The sequence below is a fragment of the Hordeum vulgare genome, chromosome 2H (genome assembly GCF_904849725.1).
Source record: "Hordeum vulgare subsp. vulgare chromosome 2H, MorexV3_pseudomolecules_assembly, whole genome shotgun sequence".
NCBI lineage: Eukaryota > Viridiplantae > Streptophyta > Magnoliopsida > Poales > Poaceae > Hordeum > Hordeum vulgare.
The window spans coordinates 10,964,777-10,982,924 of NC_058519.1; the positions used below are offsets into that span (position 1 = coordinate 10,964,777).

The window sequence follows — 18,148 nt, forward strand, 5'->3', positions numbered from 1 at the left end:
ACGGTCAACCTGACGAGTGGACCCGAGCTGTTATAATCCGGATTTTGTTTTTTGGAACAACCCACCAATTTTGTCGTAGTTTTTTAAAAATAAATAAAAAAGTGGTAGTTTTTTTATGATCAACGTGTCTAATGTGATAGTTTTTTGCTATATACTCATCTATAACTCTTCTCTCTTATTTAATATATAAGACAAATCTTATGCCTCCGTTAAAAAAAAGACCGAAGGGAGTTTTTCTTTTCCTTCTGTTTTGCTTCATAATCTTTTTGAAGCAATGCTACACATACGTAGAGTTATATTCAGTTTTACGTAATTAGCCATTTGGCAATCTGTGATTGGAAGTAGGGGAGAGGAGGGGCCCACCCTCGCTGCAATTCAGGGGCGGAGAGAATGGATGAAGGAAGATTTGTAGATGTAGTATTATTGATCCTTTTGCCTACCGTTAGGCTGGCCATAATGGGAGTAGCTTAGAGCATCTCCAACAGGCGCGCTTCGCGCCGCGCCCAAAAAATGCGTTTGCAGCGCGCGCTTCGGCTGGTTTAGCGCGGGGATAGGCGTTGGCTCCAGCAGCCACGCTATAATGCAGCGCGCGTGCCGCTCCGGCAGTGCCTAAAAATGCAGCGCGCGCAGCACGCACAAACGACATATACACCACATATACATTTCAAAAAATAGGCGCAAAAACGATCAAACAAACAAAATAAATCAACAATAAATAGTCTTACAACTTAAACAAATAGTTTATCCTTCAGTACAACAAATAATGCAATAAACACAACCAATAGTTCATGAACAATACAATACAAATACAAATACAATACAATACAAATAATGCAAACCAAATCATGCTCTTTGTCGTCCATGCCATGCCCACCACTCTTCAATCAGATCCTTCTGTACAGTCGCGGGGGCGCGAGCGGCAGCGACGGCGCGGCCGGATGAGGGAGGAGCGAGGGCGGGAGAGAGCAGGAGCGTGGGAGAGAGGAGGAGCGACCGCGGGAGAGAGCAGGAGCGAGCGCGGGAGAGTCGCGCGCGCGGGAGCAGACGCAGCAAATAAGGGGCGCGGGATTGCGTTTCGGCCAGCGCGCTGAAATGGAAATGGCGTGCGCGCCGTTTTTGCGCGTCCGCTGGAGCTGCCCGCCGCGTTGCGCGCGCGCTAAAACTGCCTTTTTTGCGGCGCGGCGCTTGTATAACGCGCCTGTTGGAGATGCTCTTAGGTAGTATCATCTACTTGAGACTAGCAAACATGCTGATGTGGCAGACAATTAAAAAAGAGAGAGGGTTAGACCCTGTTTGGTTCCAATAAGTCAGGTGACTTATAAGTCAGGTGACTTAAAACCAGTGACTTATAAGTCACGCCTGTTTGGTTGTCACCTGACTTATAAGTCACCTGACCGCACCTTCTCATCCTGTTTATTTTTCCGGCATTCTTCTCTTCCTCGTCACCAAAACGGAGCAGCAGCCGCACGAATCGGTGGGGAGTAGTTGCCGACCTGGGAGCCGTCACCAAAGAAGTCCTCTTCCTCGTCGGCGCCTTGGGAATCCTGGAAAAGGGCGGCGAAGCTCCGACCAGCCATGGTGGAGACCGGGCGGCGAGCGGAGGAGGCGAGCTGATCCGGGCGGAGGCGAGCCGATCCGGGCGTTGGGCGAGGCGGAGCTCGCGCTTCTGGCCTGGGCGAGCCGAGCGAGCTCGCGATGGAGCTCAGCGGCGGCGAGGGCAGCAGCGGTGCGCGGTGGGGAGGGATGGGCGAGGCGCGCTGCGCGGTGGGGAGCGGATGGGGCGAGCCGCCAGTCACGGGTGGGATGGGGCGGTGGGCACGGGTGGGATGCGTGAGGGAACAGGTTGGTGGGACCCATCAAAAAGTAAGTGACTTATAAGTTTTAAGTTGGGGTATAGCAACTTATGACTTATAAGTTGGGGTGACTTATAAGTTAGGCCCTTTTGGCAAAATAAGTCACTTTTTGCACTTTTTAACTTATAAGTTGGTAACTTATTTATAACCAAACACGGCCTTAAAGTAACATGGTAGATACCGTAACATGTTAAACGATATGCTACTATGTGTCATGCATGTCAATAAATGAGGTCATCTACCAGCCTTCTTAAACCTTTCCAGAAAGTATCCACTCCCTTGGAAGATGGAACATTTTGGGCAGTGTGCTAGAGATAAAAAGTGTAGGTGCACAAGTTTAGGAGAGAATTGAATTAATTGGATGGCTATGAGCTCTAGGACTTGGGGATTGCATCGCATGCTCCAAGCAAGATTGAATGTTCGCAGTAGTATTTCCATGTCGTGTAGCTAGACCTCTCTGCCTGGCTTTACTTCAACGAAAATGAAATCGGACAGATTGCTCTCTTTCTCAAAGAAGACCAACAGAGCTCTCTTATCGTGAAAAGAATAACAGCAAACGTGAAACTACAACACTACGTACAACAACGCAGAGCTTGGCATCAGGATTATTACTACAGCTCCATGACGGCTAGACCGACGGGTTCATCAACTCTTCGTCGGCGACGAGCCTGGCGAGGACGTCAGGAGGGAGGCACACCTCCACTTCCATGCCGCCTGCCCCTCCGCCGTCCTCGAAAACCGTGATCACCCCGTCCTCCTTGTACCCCGGGCCAGTCCGGACGCCCACCGGCCTGCCCCACCCAAAGTCGTTGCCATACACGTCGAACCGCGGCGAGCCGCTCATCATCACCGCCGCGGGATCCGCATCCTGGCCAGCCACGGCCACGTGGTTGAAGCTGGGGTTCTGAGGCCAAGACGCGAGCTCCGCCCTCACGCTCGCCTCGTCGACCGAGGCCACGGCGCGGTTCACAAGCCACGCCGTGCAGCCCAGCCGGCCTTCGCCCAGGATCTCGCCGACGAGGCACCTAGCAACTCCACTTGTCAAGGCGTTGCCCATGTAACCCTGCGGAATACCCTTCACCCGCGCCCGGCATCCAACGGGAAGCGTGAGCTTCGCCTCCACCTCCGGCGCCAGCCCCCGGGCGCGACACACCGCTCGCCATAGGTGCGCGAGCAGGGCCTGCAGCGAGGAGATGGTAGCCGTGGCCATCTCGGCATTCGCTTTCGCCTTCAGCTTCTTTATGCTCTCCGGCGAGAAACGGATCGAGCATAAGCATTCCTGCACCGGCGGGTACTCGAACGGCCTCGCCATGTCCTGCACCTTGGCGAAGGGCAGAGGGATCGGCACGGGGCAGCCGTCGTGGAACCACCTCTCGAGTGGCGCCGCCGCTGTGGATATGTCTCCGTTGTTGTTGCCGTCGCCGCTTCGGCTGATCTCCGACCACGTGTTGAAGAGGTCCCAGAACGTCGTCCAGTCGGCGGCCGCGTGGCTGAGCGACATGGCGACGAAGACGCCGTCCGCGAGCTCGGTGACCTGCGCGGCCAGGAGCGGTACGCTGGGGTCAGCGGCCGCGTCGGTGCTGAGCGTCCCGTTGAGAGGGAAGAACGACCAGACAACGCGCGGGATGACGCGGAGCGGGCCGGTGATGTCGGACACGGCGACCCCGGGCGCCACGGCGTGGACGAACTCGGCGCCTTCGTCGCCGCAGCGGAGCGAGATCGTCAGGCCCGGCTGAGCGTCGCCGCTGCCCACCGGCGCGACGGCGAAGCGGCCGGCGAGCGGGTAGAAGCGGCCCAAGGCACGTGCGAAGGACGACGCGAGGTGTTCGACGGCGTTCATGCCGGCCGGAGGCTTGGGCAGGAGGACGCCGTTCTGGCTGTAGCCCATGGTGATCCGCCGCAGGTCCCATGGCGTCAGGTGGACGGTCTCAGGCTCCGGCGGCAGCGAGATGTTTTGGTACTCCGGCCTGACCATGCGCCGGGAGATGATCTGGACACCGCCGTCTTCCATTTTGCTCGCCGAAGCAGTAGCTAACTATGGAGAGTGTGAGTTTGAGCTCGATCGTGCGTCTTGTGCGGGGCTGGAGTGATGGGTATATATTGGAAGTGTGACAAGCATGCCTCGTGGAGCACGAGAGTGTGCTTCAATAAACCGTCCCTATCACTATCTCTTAACTTATCTCCTCCCGCCTATATACCCCAGCCTTGCTTTTTTCGAGGAAACTTTCAATCGATTCATTATGTCGTGATACTACAAAGAGCACAGAAATAACAAAAAATACATTATTGTTTGTGGACGTGACGACTACAAGCACTGAAATGAGCCATAGGCATGACGTCGTCATGGCTCCCTCGTCACTGGAGCTGGGCCAAACTTGTTGCGATAAGCAGTTGGAAAGTCATCGTGTTAAGGCCTCATATGACCAGCACATCAAAACATCACTCATCGCCAAGGTTTTGGGTTTTACCGATGAAGAGAAGTACATTCAAAATGATCCAATCTATAGACACACAAATGAAACCGAACAAATGTTGGATCCAAGCAGATCCATCGTTTGTGAAGAAATTCATTTGGTATCGACAAGAGAGAAGAAGGCCAACAATGAGAGTGCAAGAGCTTGTACCATCTACCCCTACAATTTTCATAATTGTGGACCAACCCTTAAAGAGACCGAGGAGGAATAAACAGAGGCCGGAGCAAAGGAGACGAGATCTAGAGGAGAATGGCTTCACTTAGATCCGTTTGGGGCACCTCTGTAGTGAGATCCTCCATTCCACCATCAAGAACATCATCGTTAGAGAAATATTCATGCTTGTAAGACTAAGGTTTGTAAACTTTATTCATACTTTACTGGGAGACAGTGTGGTTCGGATGATATCATCCATCTTATTCTGACATACTACGTACGGTAACATCGATATGGTTCCCTTTTATTTGATTTCCTTGTTTGGTTGTGAGTGATCTCCCTGGGTGTTGGAGATGTAGGGGATTGGTGAAATGTGTTTGTGTCTAATACTTAATTATATATTGGTGTGGTTATTTTGATGATTAATTACAAGATTGATTATCAATTGGGTTCATAATGTTTTTTGTCTAATTTAAGGACCCATACAACCTCATCGAGAGACCTACAGAGTAAGCACTTCTTATCGAGTGAATCCATGATCACTGGATGACACTTACAGGTATTTAGACTACCCATAATGGAAATAACATAGGTAGTAACATAGATGTCACCTAAAGCTTCTGCAGATGCTAGTTTCTTAGCGCAGTTTCATAGGCATTTTGCTGATGTAGCATATTAGTTAATGAAAAAAAAAGTGTTGTTGTATCTTAGCTAACAGACAACCCCTGCATGTGATCATAGACAAAAAATATTCTAACCCAATCATATGCATGCATTACCTCAAATTATTAAATGTAGATACAACTCATAAGAAATAATGTATTGGCATAGTTCTATCTTAAATTATTAATGCTTCTATGATAACGTGATAAGAGGCGATGCATTGACACAGGCCTAAGCAAAAAATGTGATGTGGCAACTAATTAATAAGAAGAGAGTGAAATTGAGTAACTTAGCTAGTTACTCCTACTATGAGTAACATAACACATACCAAGACAAGATGGATCTATAAACTAATAGGGAGTAACCCTATGTTACTATCCATCATGGAGGTAATAACTTAGACTATTGTGAGTCCTTATTGTGAGTAGTCTTATATCAACAAGGAGAGAAGATAATAGGAGGCGTTAGTTAAAAGTGATGGCTCGCCTAACGACCTCAATTCCTAAGTAGGCCACTGATGATGGTAACAAAAGACGTGACAATAATGTCAAACAATGCCGAGAGAAGGAGTTTGACTATTCAAGGATGACTCTCCAACCTAACACTCACGTGGTGCTTGGATCCAAGGGACTTATTTTAGTCTGACTAAAAATAGTCTCTTTAAAAGGCTAAAGTTTCAAGCACCCCGGACTAAAGAGAAGCTAAAACTAGTCTTGAGACTAATTTTTTTTTAATCAGGGGTACCCCTACTGAAATATGGATTAGTCCTCTCTCTCCTCATTTAACTCCTCTCTTTAACACAGGCGAGTTCTGGATTGAAGGGTTTGAAGGATAATAAATGCTCATTAACTTGATTTTGTCTCTTTAGTATTTGGATCCAAGCATGGATGAGGCTAAGAAGTTTTAGTCTCACTATTTTTAGTCATGGGACTAAAACGTATCCAAGCTTCCTCTCAGTATGACCACATTAGCATTGCACAAAACCACATTAAGGTTGCACAAAGTACATTCGCTATTCACCATGAACTAAACCTCTTCGCAAAAAGATTGCCCTCTCCACTAAAGGAAACACCATTCACTTTCAGTTATTTAGGGCCTGTACGGCGTACCTCTTGTTTCATTACTTTCTGTTACATTCACTCTTTCATCACAACAATCTCAACTTCTCAAGTCTTGCACATACCATACTGGTCAATTCACTCAAGACAAGGGGCACCTTGGTTTTTTTTAATTTATTTCAGACTTTTCGACATATTCTTTGTGCGAGAGACAGACGATGTTCTCATCTCATCGACTACGAGGCACCTACGAGCTTATTAATCTTGGATGCGTGCATGTGAAAGGAGAACCAACAAGTACCACATAGCACATACCAAATTCAAAGACGTTTTTGCAGCCTGATTTTATTATTTATAGAAGATTGTCAGACTAAAATGTGGCACAAATGATTGGCAGGAACTAAGGTCAAGGACCATTGTGCCTGAAAATCCTCTTTGCTGCTTATGTCCTGACTGGCCAGGGCTTTCCTCATTTTGAGATCTTGGCGCTCAGCTCCCGGACCAGCTTTGCGGCGACCATAGCCGTCATCCCGTCGACCGTGTCGCGCTGTGGGTTGAACTCCACCACATCTCCGGCGACGACATCACCTTGCAGATTCTGGAGGATGTTGAGCACGTCGCGAAACGAGAGGCCTCCCGGCTCGATATGAGAGACACCAGGAGCGAATGCGGGGTCAAGGCAGTCCACGTCGACGGAGACATACACCCCCTTCACACCTTCCCCAAGTTTCTGCCAAAAGCAGTAAAGGACAATCATTCAAGAAATTCTTATCATTTTAGTGATAAAGTATTCCGCTGAAGGAGAGTACAAGAAAGAAAGAAAACAAGGTTACTGCACACTGCGTTGAATTAAAATGAGCAAAGAATGGTCTATCATGAATTTTGAATACCACCAGAGGAGATAATACCAAATGAAATTAATAGGAAGAACTGAACCATAGGACACATCAATATGAATTGTCGGCGTGATAAAATGAATAACTGACAGAGACAGACAAGTATGAGATGATGTGGTTTATGTTAGATCAGAGTTACCAGATTCTCAAGCTTCTCCCGATCTCTGGAGAAGGTGCGCATCTCATACTGTTCCACACCAAATCTCTTCCCTTGCTCACGTCCTTCCTTGGTAATTGATCTAAGTCCAACCTAAAAACCATCAGAATCAAGGTAAACACACAGAAGCAGGATAGAAGCAGAGTTGCATACGACTGACTACAGAGCACCAAAAGTTCTAAAACTCCCAGCCGGTAAAATCTTTATAACACCTTATAACCATTATTTCAACCTTGATACAACTTATAGATGTTAAATCCTGATAACATATTTTGCAATGAATAAGTTACCAACATGTTTCATTTGGGATTCAGAACTCAGACATGAAAAAACAGAGTTACCTGCAAAAGTCGCCTCGCATAACCTCCTTCCATTATTCTTGCAAATGAAGAAGCGTGTGAGTAAGTGTTCCCTTCAAAACAATCATAGATATCTGGATGTGCGTCAAGATGAAGAATGTCAACAGGTCCGCCAAGCTTTTCAGACACAGCCCTAACAACTGGATAAGATATCGAGTGATCGCCTCCTAAGACCAACGGCCGAAGAGGATCCTATACAACGATGTGTCATAGTTAAATATGTGAAGATCTTCCAAAAGTATTCTGCTTCAGCTTACAGTTCACCAGATTCTACTGTTGTATAATACAGTATTGAAATGTATTGGATATTCTTTTTTTTTTTTAGGATATGTCTTGGATATTCTGAAGTAAAATTTCTGAATCAAGCATCATGGGACAATATATACACTTACTTCGTCCATCACAGTTTTGACAGAATCGCTGATTACATGCATCAATCTGTCATCTTCAACACCACAGTCACGAATCTCTTGTATAGGGACATCACCAACATCAGTTAGCACTCTTGGATCATTTAATTCCTTGCCTGCATAGCATGAACTTCATAATTGGTATCTTCGCGATATTAATATATTCCCCTTTAAAAAAATGAACTTCATAATTGCTTCTTTGATAAATGTTTCTTGAGTACAAGGTAGCATTTTGGTAACATTAAGTTTACCTTCTTCTGTGCTAGAGTTGGTGCTTCCACACCAAATGGCCTCCCTTATGCGAGGAGGAGCAAATGCAGGCCCCTGCAAGAAAGATGAGTTGTGCCCAAGGGGTACTCCCAAGAGTGTCGCAGAAGCTTTGACACCACCCATAGCACGCAGCAACTCTCCCTACATCCAAGCATGACTTAAGTCAGGAATGGCAGAAATCTCTAACATGCAGCCATAACCTGGTCACAGACTTATCACTGTCTCACTTAGATTACCTGGTATGGAATGTACGATTATTGTTACTGTCAACAAGCATGGGGTTTTAATTATAAATTTGAACAAATCAAGCATTTGGTATAAGATAAGAAGCATGAGAATGTTACTATCTGAATATAATTTTTTGCCAACTCCCTTTCTTCAGGTGTAGCATATACATAACATAACATATACTGCACCAGCTGCTTCAAAGAAGGAACACCAGTATAAACTATGAAGGTGCTAGATTCCAGCTAAGAAAAAGGTTAACTGACGCCATGTGCATGTGACCAGCTTTGACCATATCTTACTCCTAGTTATAGTCTCAATAAAACAATTAGGCTTAGTCCTCAAAAGACTCCGATCGCCACATGAGTACGAAACAACTCCCGAGAACAGTTTATTAAAAGGTCGCCGATGGTGTTTCTTAATGCCGAAATTAAAAATGTTTCAGTCCAATCCAGGTATTCTTCAAACTTCACAGAACTATGATGTGGGACGTCAGGTCTGCCTTCCCCCATTGCAGAACAGATGGCACAAACGTTCTCCCCTGCTTGCTGTAAAATGTTCTCCCCTGCTTCTTTCTGAACAATTGCTGTAAGTCTGGCGTTCTAATTTTGATGATGGCAAGCTGACCAAATTGCAGTGCATCAAGGGGGCTGTGACACTTCCGTGTAGATAATTAATTAGTACTACTACTACTACTGATCACATCCTTTGAGAGGATAAGAACTTGCGATCTCATCAGCTGATGTGAAACAATGATAAAAGAAGATTCAACAAAAAGGAAAGGACACGACACATGAGTCGATTCGATCTGGACTGACACCGTTGATTCCTCACCCCCAAAAAAAGGAACCTTCTTTCTATTTCGTCAGTCAGTCAGTGGCAACTGGCAAGCGTGCAACTCGAATCGCGCGGAATGGAATGGAATATGCAGGAGGAAATCCATCCAACGCCACGGTGATTCGGGCGAAGGGGAGGGTAGAGAAAAAAAAAAAAGAGGGGAGGGGAGGGAAGGGAAGGGAAGGGGCGACCTTGAGCTTGGCGCGCTCGCGGATGAGGGTGAGGGAGGCGTCGATGACGCGGCTCTGGCCCCGCTCCAGCGCCTCCGTCGAGATCCTGGCCGCGCTCAGCCGCTGGATCCACCTGGCGGCGCCCGACGCCGCCGCCGCCGCCGCGCCGCCCATCGCCGAGGAATCGTCGAGGGGTGGGAAGGAGGAAGGCAAGCGAGCGGAGCGGCCTCTCGCCTGTGGGGAACTGAAGAAGGAAGGAAGGAAGAGACGTAACGTAATACCAAGAGAGTGAAATGCACGATACTCTTACCTGCTTTTAATCGCTTTTCTACAAGATTTATATGCCTTTTTAGAGGTTGAAATATTGCAAACACTCGGCACAACATACGAGATGCATAGATTAGCATGCCGAAATACTTCGGGCCTGTTTAAATTTGAATTTTTCAAGTTTGTATCGTGGTAGCATCTGGATATTTTTCGCCGGTGAGGTCTCTAGTTTAAGACTCGGCGGATAATGTTAGAATACATACTAGCTGACGAGTAAGTTTGGGGTGAAACATACATAGTATACTAGACAATTCCCCGCATTGCGGAGATTGTTGGTAATATGTTTAGATGATACTTGCTTATGTGAAATGTGAATATTACAATTAACAATATGGACATGAAAATACAAATGTATGAGCTTTATTACACTTGATTAGTTTATATTAGTACAATATTTTTGGAACATATGTAACATAATGTGTGTTTAAAATTTCTTGGAGTTGTCCACACGGGTGTCTTTTTCATTGAGGAAAATTTGGACATGTGGAGCACTTTGCATGGCTTAGTGAAAGAAAAGATTTTAAATGCATTGCTTAATGGGATGATGAGGTGGATACCTTGCATGTTGAGAGAATTGGGACCAACTTCTTAAGAATGTAAGATTGTACGTCTTCCTCCCTGGTCACTCCGAAGAAGGCTCTAGAGGCCTCCTCGGTCGTCAGAGGAGGAAGTCATGGTGTTGATGGGGTGACACGGCACACCCGTCCGGCTCTCCTAGGTTAGCCGCTCTACTTTGTCGTTGATTTGTGTTGTGTTTGTCAGATCATGAGCATAAGAGGCAGCCTCGATTTGGTTTGTGTGACCCGACCCGGGCGATTGTGGTTGCTTCTCGAGCCAACATGGATCGAGCGACAAGCTTTGATGGTGTTGCTCCGGAGGTGCTCTGAAGGCGTGAATGTACTCATAGGGGCTTGAGGAAGAGGGCATGGTTATGTGAAGGCGGCGGTGGATTTTCCGGCCTCCGGGTGATTCCACGACAGGACGGGGGATCTTGGATCTTCATACATGAAGGCTGTGATAAGTATGTTTTTTGAGGACTGATTATGCAGCGACATATGAGGACGACGAAGCATGAGGACGATGCATGATTGCTGGAGCGTCCCAAATTGGGTTGTTTTGCGGCCGGTGACCTTGCTCCCTCAATCATTGGCACGATGGGTGACGGAGACTTTCATTACTTAGAGTCTTTGGTGGCAACCAGCTCTTGTTGCATCTCGGATGCCTCCTTGTTCAAGCATGGTCTTCACTTGCGTGGCATCTCATGTAAAGGCCGTGTTGTGCATGTAGTTGTTTGTACTGTCAAAAGTGGTGGCGACAACACATGATGACTTTGATTTGATAGTGCTTCTAAAGTATCGGTCTCACGCTCTTGGATGAAAAACCGATGCCAGACCCTAATTGCTTAGATCTGGCAATTGTGATATTTTTTTATGCCTTTGCTTTGAAGGCATTGCTTGAATTTCCACGGACTTGATCTTCTGGGTGAAAACCCATTATATGGCCTTTCAGTGGTTAGATTTGAAGACCGCAACACTTGAGTGTTGTTCTTTTTCCGAGGGTATTGCCGTTTAGGTACCTTTTTGGTTAGACTTGTCATATCAAGGGATGGTTGGTGCAAATATGTCTATTGGGGTTACTTGTTGATCATTGTTTTAATCACTTTAAAGCTTTTTTTTTTCTTTTTTCCTTTTACTCCATCAAGGCATCGCTTCAGGCTTGTATGACTTTGTATTTGTAGGTTGATTTTGTTGTGTCTCTTAGTGTTGGTTTTGTGCACCCTATCTATGTAAAGTTTATATGTGTGTTGTGTTTTTGTTTCCTTGATGCTTCATGTTAAGTTAGTAAAATACACCCTTTGCCCGAAAAAGATACATAGTAGCATGATGCCCTGCAAAATTAATTGCACGTGAATCGCTTTGGATGTTTCTTACTTGCATTTTTTCAATGCCGATTGATAGGTTATTTGTGTCATTCGTCGAGGTGGCTTGAGGGGATCGAACAACATCGTCTTCTTCCATAGCCCATCATTTTAAACATTTGTGAACAAGGTTCTCACCTTTGTTTCACCATGATGGCACAACTGCCTACCTAGACGAGGTGGTGCCCTCGCTAATATGCTTGGCATGATTGCAAATTTTAACAACAAATTGGGTTGTTATTATGCAACCTATAACTTTTCCGTGTTCTCTACACTTAGGATGCAATAAGAAGGTTTAAACGTACTATCACCCGAGGGTGGATCCTTTTGAATTTTCAAACATTCAAAATTCATTTTTATAAGTTATTAAAAAAATCTGAAAAATGAAGACACAAGTATATATAGATGTATACTGAAGGTGCGTGAAATTTCATCACGAAATACATTTTTATATGGCCTGTACAAAAACATAATGTAATTTCATAGAAAGTAGTACATCCACTAGAAATACGTGATTTTATCATTTTTGTGTAGCTCCCATAAAAATGTATTTTTGTGGTGAAACTTCGCAGACAAGTAATATACATGTATATGTATATGTGAATTTTCAGGATTTGTTGAAACTTATTTTTTTTAATTTCTAACTTTTTAAATAAAGGGTTTCATGGAACTCGAGTTTCGTCAGGCATTATTATCCTCTGTAATCATTCCCTCTGGCATACTGCGCAACATTATTTGGTTCTGGCCGTGGAGCTCACTACCATTCCCGTATGACCGATGCAATGGTGCACCTACCACCGCGCATCAGTCTATCCTCGTTCGCACCGACGGGTCCATCAGCTCTTCGTCGGCGACGAGCCTGGCGAGCGCGCCAGGAGCGAGGCACACCTCCAGCTCCATGCCGCCGTCGTCCCTGCCCTCGTACACCGAGACCAGCCCGTTCACCTTGTTCCCGGCGCCGCTCCGGACGGCCACCGGCCTGCCCCACCCGAAGTCGTTGCCGTGCACGTCCAGCTCCGGCGAGCCGCTGGCCACCATCGCTGCAGGGCTGAAGTCGGCCAGGTACTTGAAGCTGGGGTTCGCAGGCCAGGCCGCGAGCTCGGCCCTCACGCTCGCCTCGTCCACCAAGACCACCGCCCGGTTCAGGAGCCACGCTGCCCGGCCCAACCGGCCGTCGCCCATGATCTCGCCGGCGGTGGCCCTGCCCACGGCGCCCGCAGCCGCGTTGCCCACGTAACCCTGGGGCACGCCCTTCACGAGTGTCCGGCATCCCACGGCCAGCGAGCACGTCGTCTCCTGATCCGGCGCGAGCGCCCGTGCCCGGCACACGGCCCGCCACACGTGCGCGGCCACGGCCTGCAGCGAGGAGATGGTGGCTGTGCCGCCGCCGGCAATCGTCTCGGCGTTCGCTTTCGCCGTCAGCAACTTCACGCTCTCCGTGGAGAAACACAGCGAGCATTCATCCAACGGCGGGCGCTCGAACCGCCTGACCATGTCCTCCGCCTTGGCGAAGGGGAGGGGGATCGGCACGGGGCAGCCGTCGAGGAACCACCTCTTCGGCACCGTGGGGATGTCTCCGCCGGCGGCGCCCCCGTTTCGGCTGATCTCGGACCACGCGTTGAAAAGGTCCCACAACGTTTCCCCGTCGGCCGCGCAGTGGTTGAGCGACACGGCGACGAAGACGCCGTCGGCGAGCTCAGTGACCTGCGCGGCCAGGAGCGGCAGGCTGGGGTCCACGGCGGCGTCCGCGCCGAGCATCCCGTTGAGAGGGAAGAAGGACCAGACCACGCGCGGGATGACGCTGAGCGGGCCGGCGATGTCGGCGACGGTGACCCCGGGCGCCACGGCGTGGACGAACTCGGCGCCTTCGTCGCTGCAGCGGAGCGAGATCGTCAGGCCCGGCCGAGGGTCGGCCCCGGCCACCGGCGCGACGACGAAGCGGCCGGCGAGCGGGTAGAAGCGCGCCAGAGCGCGCGCGAAGGACGACGCGAGGTGTGCGACGGCGTGCGCGCTGCCGGTCGGAGGCTTGGGCAGGACGACGCCCTTCTGCAGGTACTCCACGGTGATCCGCGGCAGGTCCCATGGCGTGAGGTGGACGGTCTCGGGCTCCGGCGGCCGCGAGCTCGCGTGGTTCCCCGGCTTGACCATGCGCCGGGACAAGATCTGGACGCCGTCGCCTTCCATTTTGATCGCGGGAGCAGTAGCCAGACTGTGAGTCTCTGCTTGACCGTGTGGCTTTGGGGCATGTGGTGATTTCTAAGAGTCGTGACAAGCGAGACTAGCGGAACACGTGCAGCTTTTTTTTGTTGCGAGAAAACCGTACAAAGAGACAGCAAGATTTTTCTGGAAACGCGGACAATATACGGGCGAAAATGCTAGACCTACTAAATCCTACTTATGTTTACTAAACATTTTAACTAATCTGAACATGCCATTCTGATTTTTAGCGGTGGATGGACCTCATCCTCCTTTTAACGGCAATGCTACACATACATAAGTTTATATGTGTTTTACAAAGAGGTGGATTTTGATTGAAGATTAAGGAAAATGAGGGGCCCACCCCCTTAAAAATCAGGGGAAGTGGTTAGTTAGAAAGAAAAAATCCTAATCAGCGTGTAACCTTATGTAACCTTTTGTACGTGTAGCATTGCTCATGTACGGATGTCCAAGATCAATTATTGTCAAATCAATTATTGTCCAATCAATTATTATCAAATCAGACTATCCCGTAAACGTACGTAAACATTTACGTAGATGTAGCATTGCTCATGTACTGGTGTCCAAGAGCAAGAGCAGAAAAGAAAAAAACACAAAATCGCAACGAAGCCCTTGCTATCTTCTATGCCAATCTTCACCGTCGCTGCCGTCCTCGACCACCTTTGTCGAAGATCCATGAAGAAGAAGCAACTAAGTGCAATCTCACATCGAAGCTTGGTCGCTTTCAGGACTTGCCAACTGGCCTGCAATGTAGCTCTTGTCCATGTGGCGCGCCCATCTACGATCCTAGATCCATCTCACGTTGCCGTGGGAGAGGTGTCGCCACCGTCAACGCACCTTGCATCACAACAAGCAACACACTCAAGACAACTACCTACTCGTGTACATGATTATTTTAACTCTTCTCGTCAGTGTCGGAATGCACATTGACATAGCAAGATGAATGCGAGAGACAAAAGCACAAAGGCGTGGCAATGGTCACACTAAGGTACGCTATTAACGACTGACATCATCGCCTCAAACTAAGAAACTGCGGGTGGACATGAAAAACCAATCAACTCAAGGGCAAGTTCCGACGTTTCAGCCAAGAATTCTCCCATGTACTCTATACTACTAATAAACAATCCAACAAGAATTACACTACAGACACCCCATCAAACATCCCATAAAAAAAACAATCAATCAGCACCCCACGATTAATCCAACAGATCTTAATCTAACAGCCCTCGTTAATTCACCGTTTGCTGGGTGTACTTAGCAATTACAATAGGCTGAACATACTCCACCAACGAAACTTCACCCCGATCGGGAACTGCTCCCGCAAGCCCTCGCCCCGCTCACCCCGATCGCCCGCCGCTCCTACTCGCCCCCACGCGCCGCTCCCGCTCGCCCAGCTGCCGCGACCCCTCCCCCCGCTCCCCGCCCCCGAGCCGCCCTCCTCTCCCGACCCGCCGCCGCGACCCTCCTCTCCCGTCGCCGAATACCGCCACCGTTGGCCCCGCGCCACCGCCGCCCTTCTCTCCCGCCCTGCCATCGCCACCCTCCGCTTCCGCTCGCCCCGCGCCGCTACCCGCGCCCCGCTGCGCTCGCCCCGCGCCGCACCCCGCTCTCCCCGCCCCGCGCCGCGCCCCGCTTGGCCGCCGCCCCCCGTGCCGCGCCACCGCCGCCCTCCTCTCAGCGCCGATCCCGCTCGCCCCGCGTCGCACCCCACTCTCCCCGTGTCGTGCCGCGCCCAGCTTGGCCGCCGCCGTCCCCGTGCCGCTCTCCGCTCGCCCCACTCGGCCATCCAGGCCGCCGCGTCGCTCCCCCCGCCGCGCCGCGCCGCTCCCCCCGCCGCTCGCGACGCGCTCGCCCGGCCGGCGAGCGAGCCGCCGCGCCGCGCCGCTCGCCCCACCTCCCCCCACTCGCGCCGCAGGACGCCGCGCCGCCTCCCCCGCTCGCCACGGGCCGCGCTCGCCCCGCCTCCCCCCGCACACGTCGCAGGACGCCATCCGCCTCCTCCGCTCGCCACGTCCCTGTCCAGGAAGAAGCCCGCCGGCGCGAGTTACAGGTCCGTCCCAGATCCTGCTCCTCCTCCGCCTCGCTTCCCACAACGCCATCGGTTTTTTTGTTAGATCTCATGACACTGCATCTGTTGTTGACACCAAGCACCAATTGTGGCCATATATTTTCTCCCTCATACATGGCATCAGTGGCGTGTATGTATGATCCTGCAACAAGTGTTCGCTCTTTGACAAGTTTTGTGTTGTGGCGATTTATGAAATGTGCTAGCCTCCTCCTCCCACGGTTAGGAGTGACTTTATTATAGAGACTTATTTGATAGATGTTCCCATCACGAATATTTACCCCACGCTCCAGATCCAGTTCAGGATTATGCTGAATTATATGGTTAGCTATAAGGACTCCATCGAATATGAGTAGTGAAGTATTGTTATGATATATCCAGTGAAAAAACACATACATCGTGTCATCTGATTTAATCCCGATCCACCTTTTCCTGATTACCTGCAGTTTTTACCTATTTTGCGTGCTTCATAAATTGGTACTGTTGTTTATCAAGGCATGAACACAAAGAAGAAGTATGAAGTAGGTAATTAGCTTGTAATGATAAACATACTCTTTTTAACTATATCATCAGTTTTAATCCCGATCCACCTTTTCCTGATTACGTGCAATATTTAAATAGTTAGTATGACATCCTATGAGAACAAAATAATTAAAATCATGTGATGGCACCTTGAGATTTAACATCCTATGAAATATTGCTTTCCTCATATTTTTTCCATCTTCAGTATCAACCTTATATATTGGGCAACTCTATTTAACAGGTAAGAACGTCAGAATCAACCATATTTAACATCCTATAATTAAGAAGAAGCCAGGTTACTCCCTTCACTTTATGGGGTAGAACGTCAAAATCAAAAAATACAACAGGTAAGAAGACACAAGACAGACAGTTCTGTGCAAGTGTGAAATTTTAAATACATAGAAGAGAGGTTAAATACATATAACAAGGGTTGATCTATATATATATATTTATTTAGTGAGGGTAGCAGATTTTTGCTAGAGGGGGGAGGGCATGAAACATCAGTAATTCATATCTGAGCTAGGCTCATCTGTTTCCTAAACATTTGTTTCTTACCTGAATGCTATTTGTAGGATAGTCCGTGGATTTGATGATGAGAGATCACTTCTTATGTGTCAAATGAGCCTGGAGATGATACAAATAAGAAACAGGCCAGATTCCAGTTAAGGCCAAGTTATTTCGAGCATTTGTTCCTATGTTGCAATTGAAAACACAAACATATTACAACTTCTGATGATACAAATAAGAAACATACCAGATTCCAGTTAAGGCCAAATTATTTCAAGCAATTGTTCCTATGTTGCAATTGAAAACACAAACATATTACAGCTTCTTATGATCGTATCACTTTTCTCGTATGTGTGGTTCTATCCTTGCTTAGCTTTCTTCAACAAATCTCCATTTCCTGCCTACCAGGAAGATTGATGTTGGATTATCTATTGTGGCAGTGACATCAATTTGCATATGGTTGCTCTTGCATTGGAGCTGTGTTGCACAATAATGGTTGACAGAAGATCCATTAAAAATGTCGGTTTAGCTGTGAGACATAAAGTTTTGCCTCAGGCCCTTATTTTGATGAGGAGTTCTTTGTTGCAAGGAGAAGCACTACAGGTATATATGTTCATATCTAAATGTAAATACTTGATTTCTTCTTATTCTCCTACTGATAGAGGACATTGTTTCTATTGCAGGCGCTATAGAAGTTTTTTGCTTCACTGGTCCAATACGCAAATACAAGCTTTGAAACATTGTTGGACTCCCTTATTTCAACTGCCAATCCATCACAGTCAGGCGGTCTTTCCAAGCAGGCACTATCCTCTATCGCACAACGCGTTGCTGTGCTATGCTTAGCAGCTGGTAACAATGCAGCCGATCTCGGGATTCGTATTGTGCTTCTCTGTTATTTTGCATCATTTGATCTTTTGTGTCTAGATACTCCCCCTGGTGCATCATTTTCCTAATCACAAGCATTTATTTCCTTCTTTTTGTATCTTGCTTAGTTTTAAGGGAAACATACAGTGTTAGTAGGCACTATGAATTTCTTGATTAGCACCGAGCTCCAAATGGGCCGGTCT

At 48.2% G+C, this 18,148-nt stretch overlaps 3 protein-coding genes across 3 annotated transcripts; all 3 read right to left on the reverse strand.

Moving 5' to 3' along the window:
- Window positions 1–2,302: 2,302 nt before the first annotated feature.
- LOC123429139 (uncharacterized acetyltransferase At3g50280-like) lies at window positions 2,303–3,935 on the reverse strand. The gene has a single exon (XM_045113201.1). The coding sequence runs from the start codon at window positions 3,862–3,864 to the stop codon at window positions 2,482–2,484; it is 1,383 nt and encodes a 460-aa protein (XP_044969136.1). The 5' UTR covers window positions 3,865–3,935; the 3' UTR covers window positions 2,303–2,481.
- Window positions 3,936–6,513: 2,578 nt separating this feature from the next.
- LOC123424403 (arginase 1, mitochondrial) lies at window positions 6,514–9,828 on the reverse strand. Its single transcript, XM_045108013.1, has 6 exons — window positions 9,547–9,828; window positions 8,275–8,434; window positions 8,006–8,139; window positions 7,596–7,805; window positions 7,237–7,347; window positions 6,514–6,931 (listed from the first exon to the last, which is right to left on the reverse strand). The coding sequence occupies exons 1-6, from the start codon at window positions 9,697–9,699 to the stop codon at window positions 6,671–6,673; spliced, it is 1,029 nt and encodes a 342-aa protein (XP_044963948.1). The 5' UTR covers window positions 9,700–9,828; the 3' UTR covers window positions 6,514–6,670.
- A 2,476-nt stretch (window positions 9,829–12,304) lies between these two features.
- On the reverse strand, window positions 12,305–14,301 carry LOC123424405 (uncharacterized acetyltransferase At3g50280-like). The gene has a single exon (XM_045108014.1). The coding sequence runs from the start codon at window positions 13,952–13,954 to the stop codon at window positions 12,575–12,577; it is 1,380 nt and encodes a 459-aa protein (XP_044963949.1). The 5' UTR covers window positions 13,955–14,301; the 3' UTR covers window positions 12,305–12,574.
- Window positions 14,302–18,148: the final 3,847 nt, after the last annotated feature.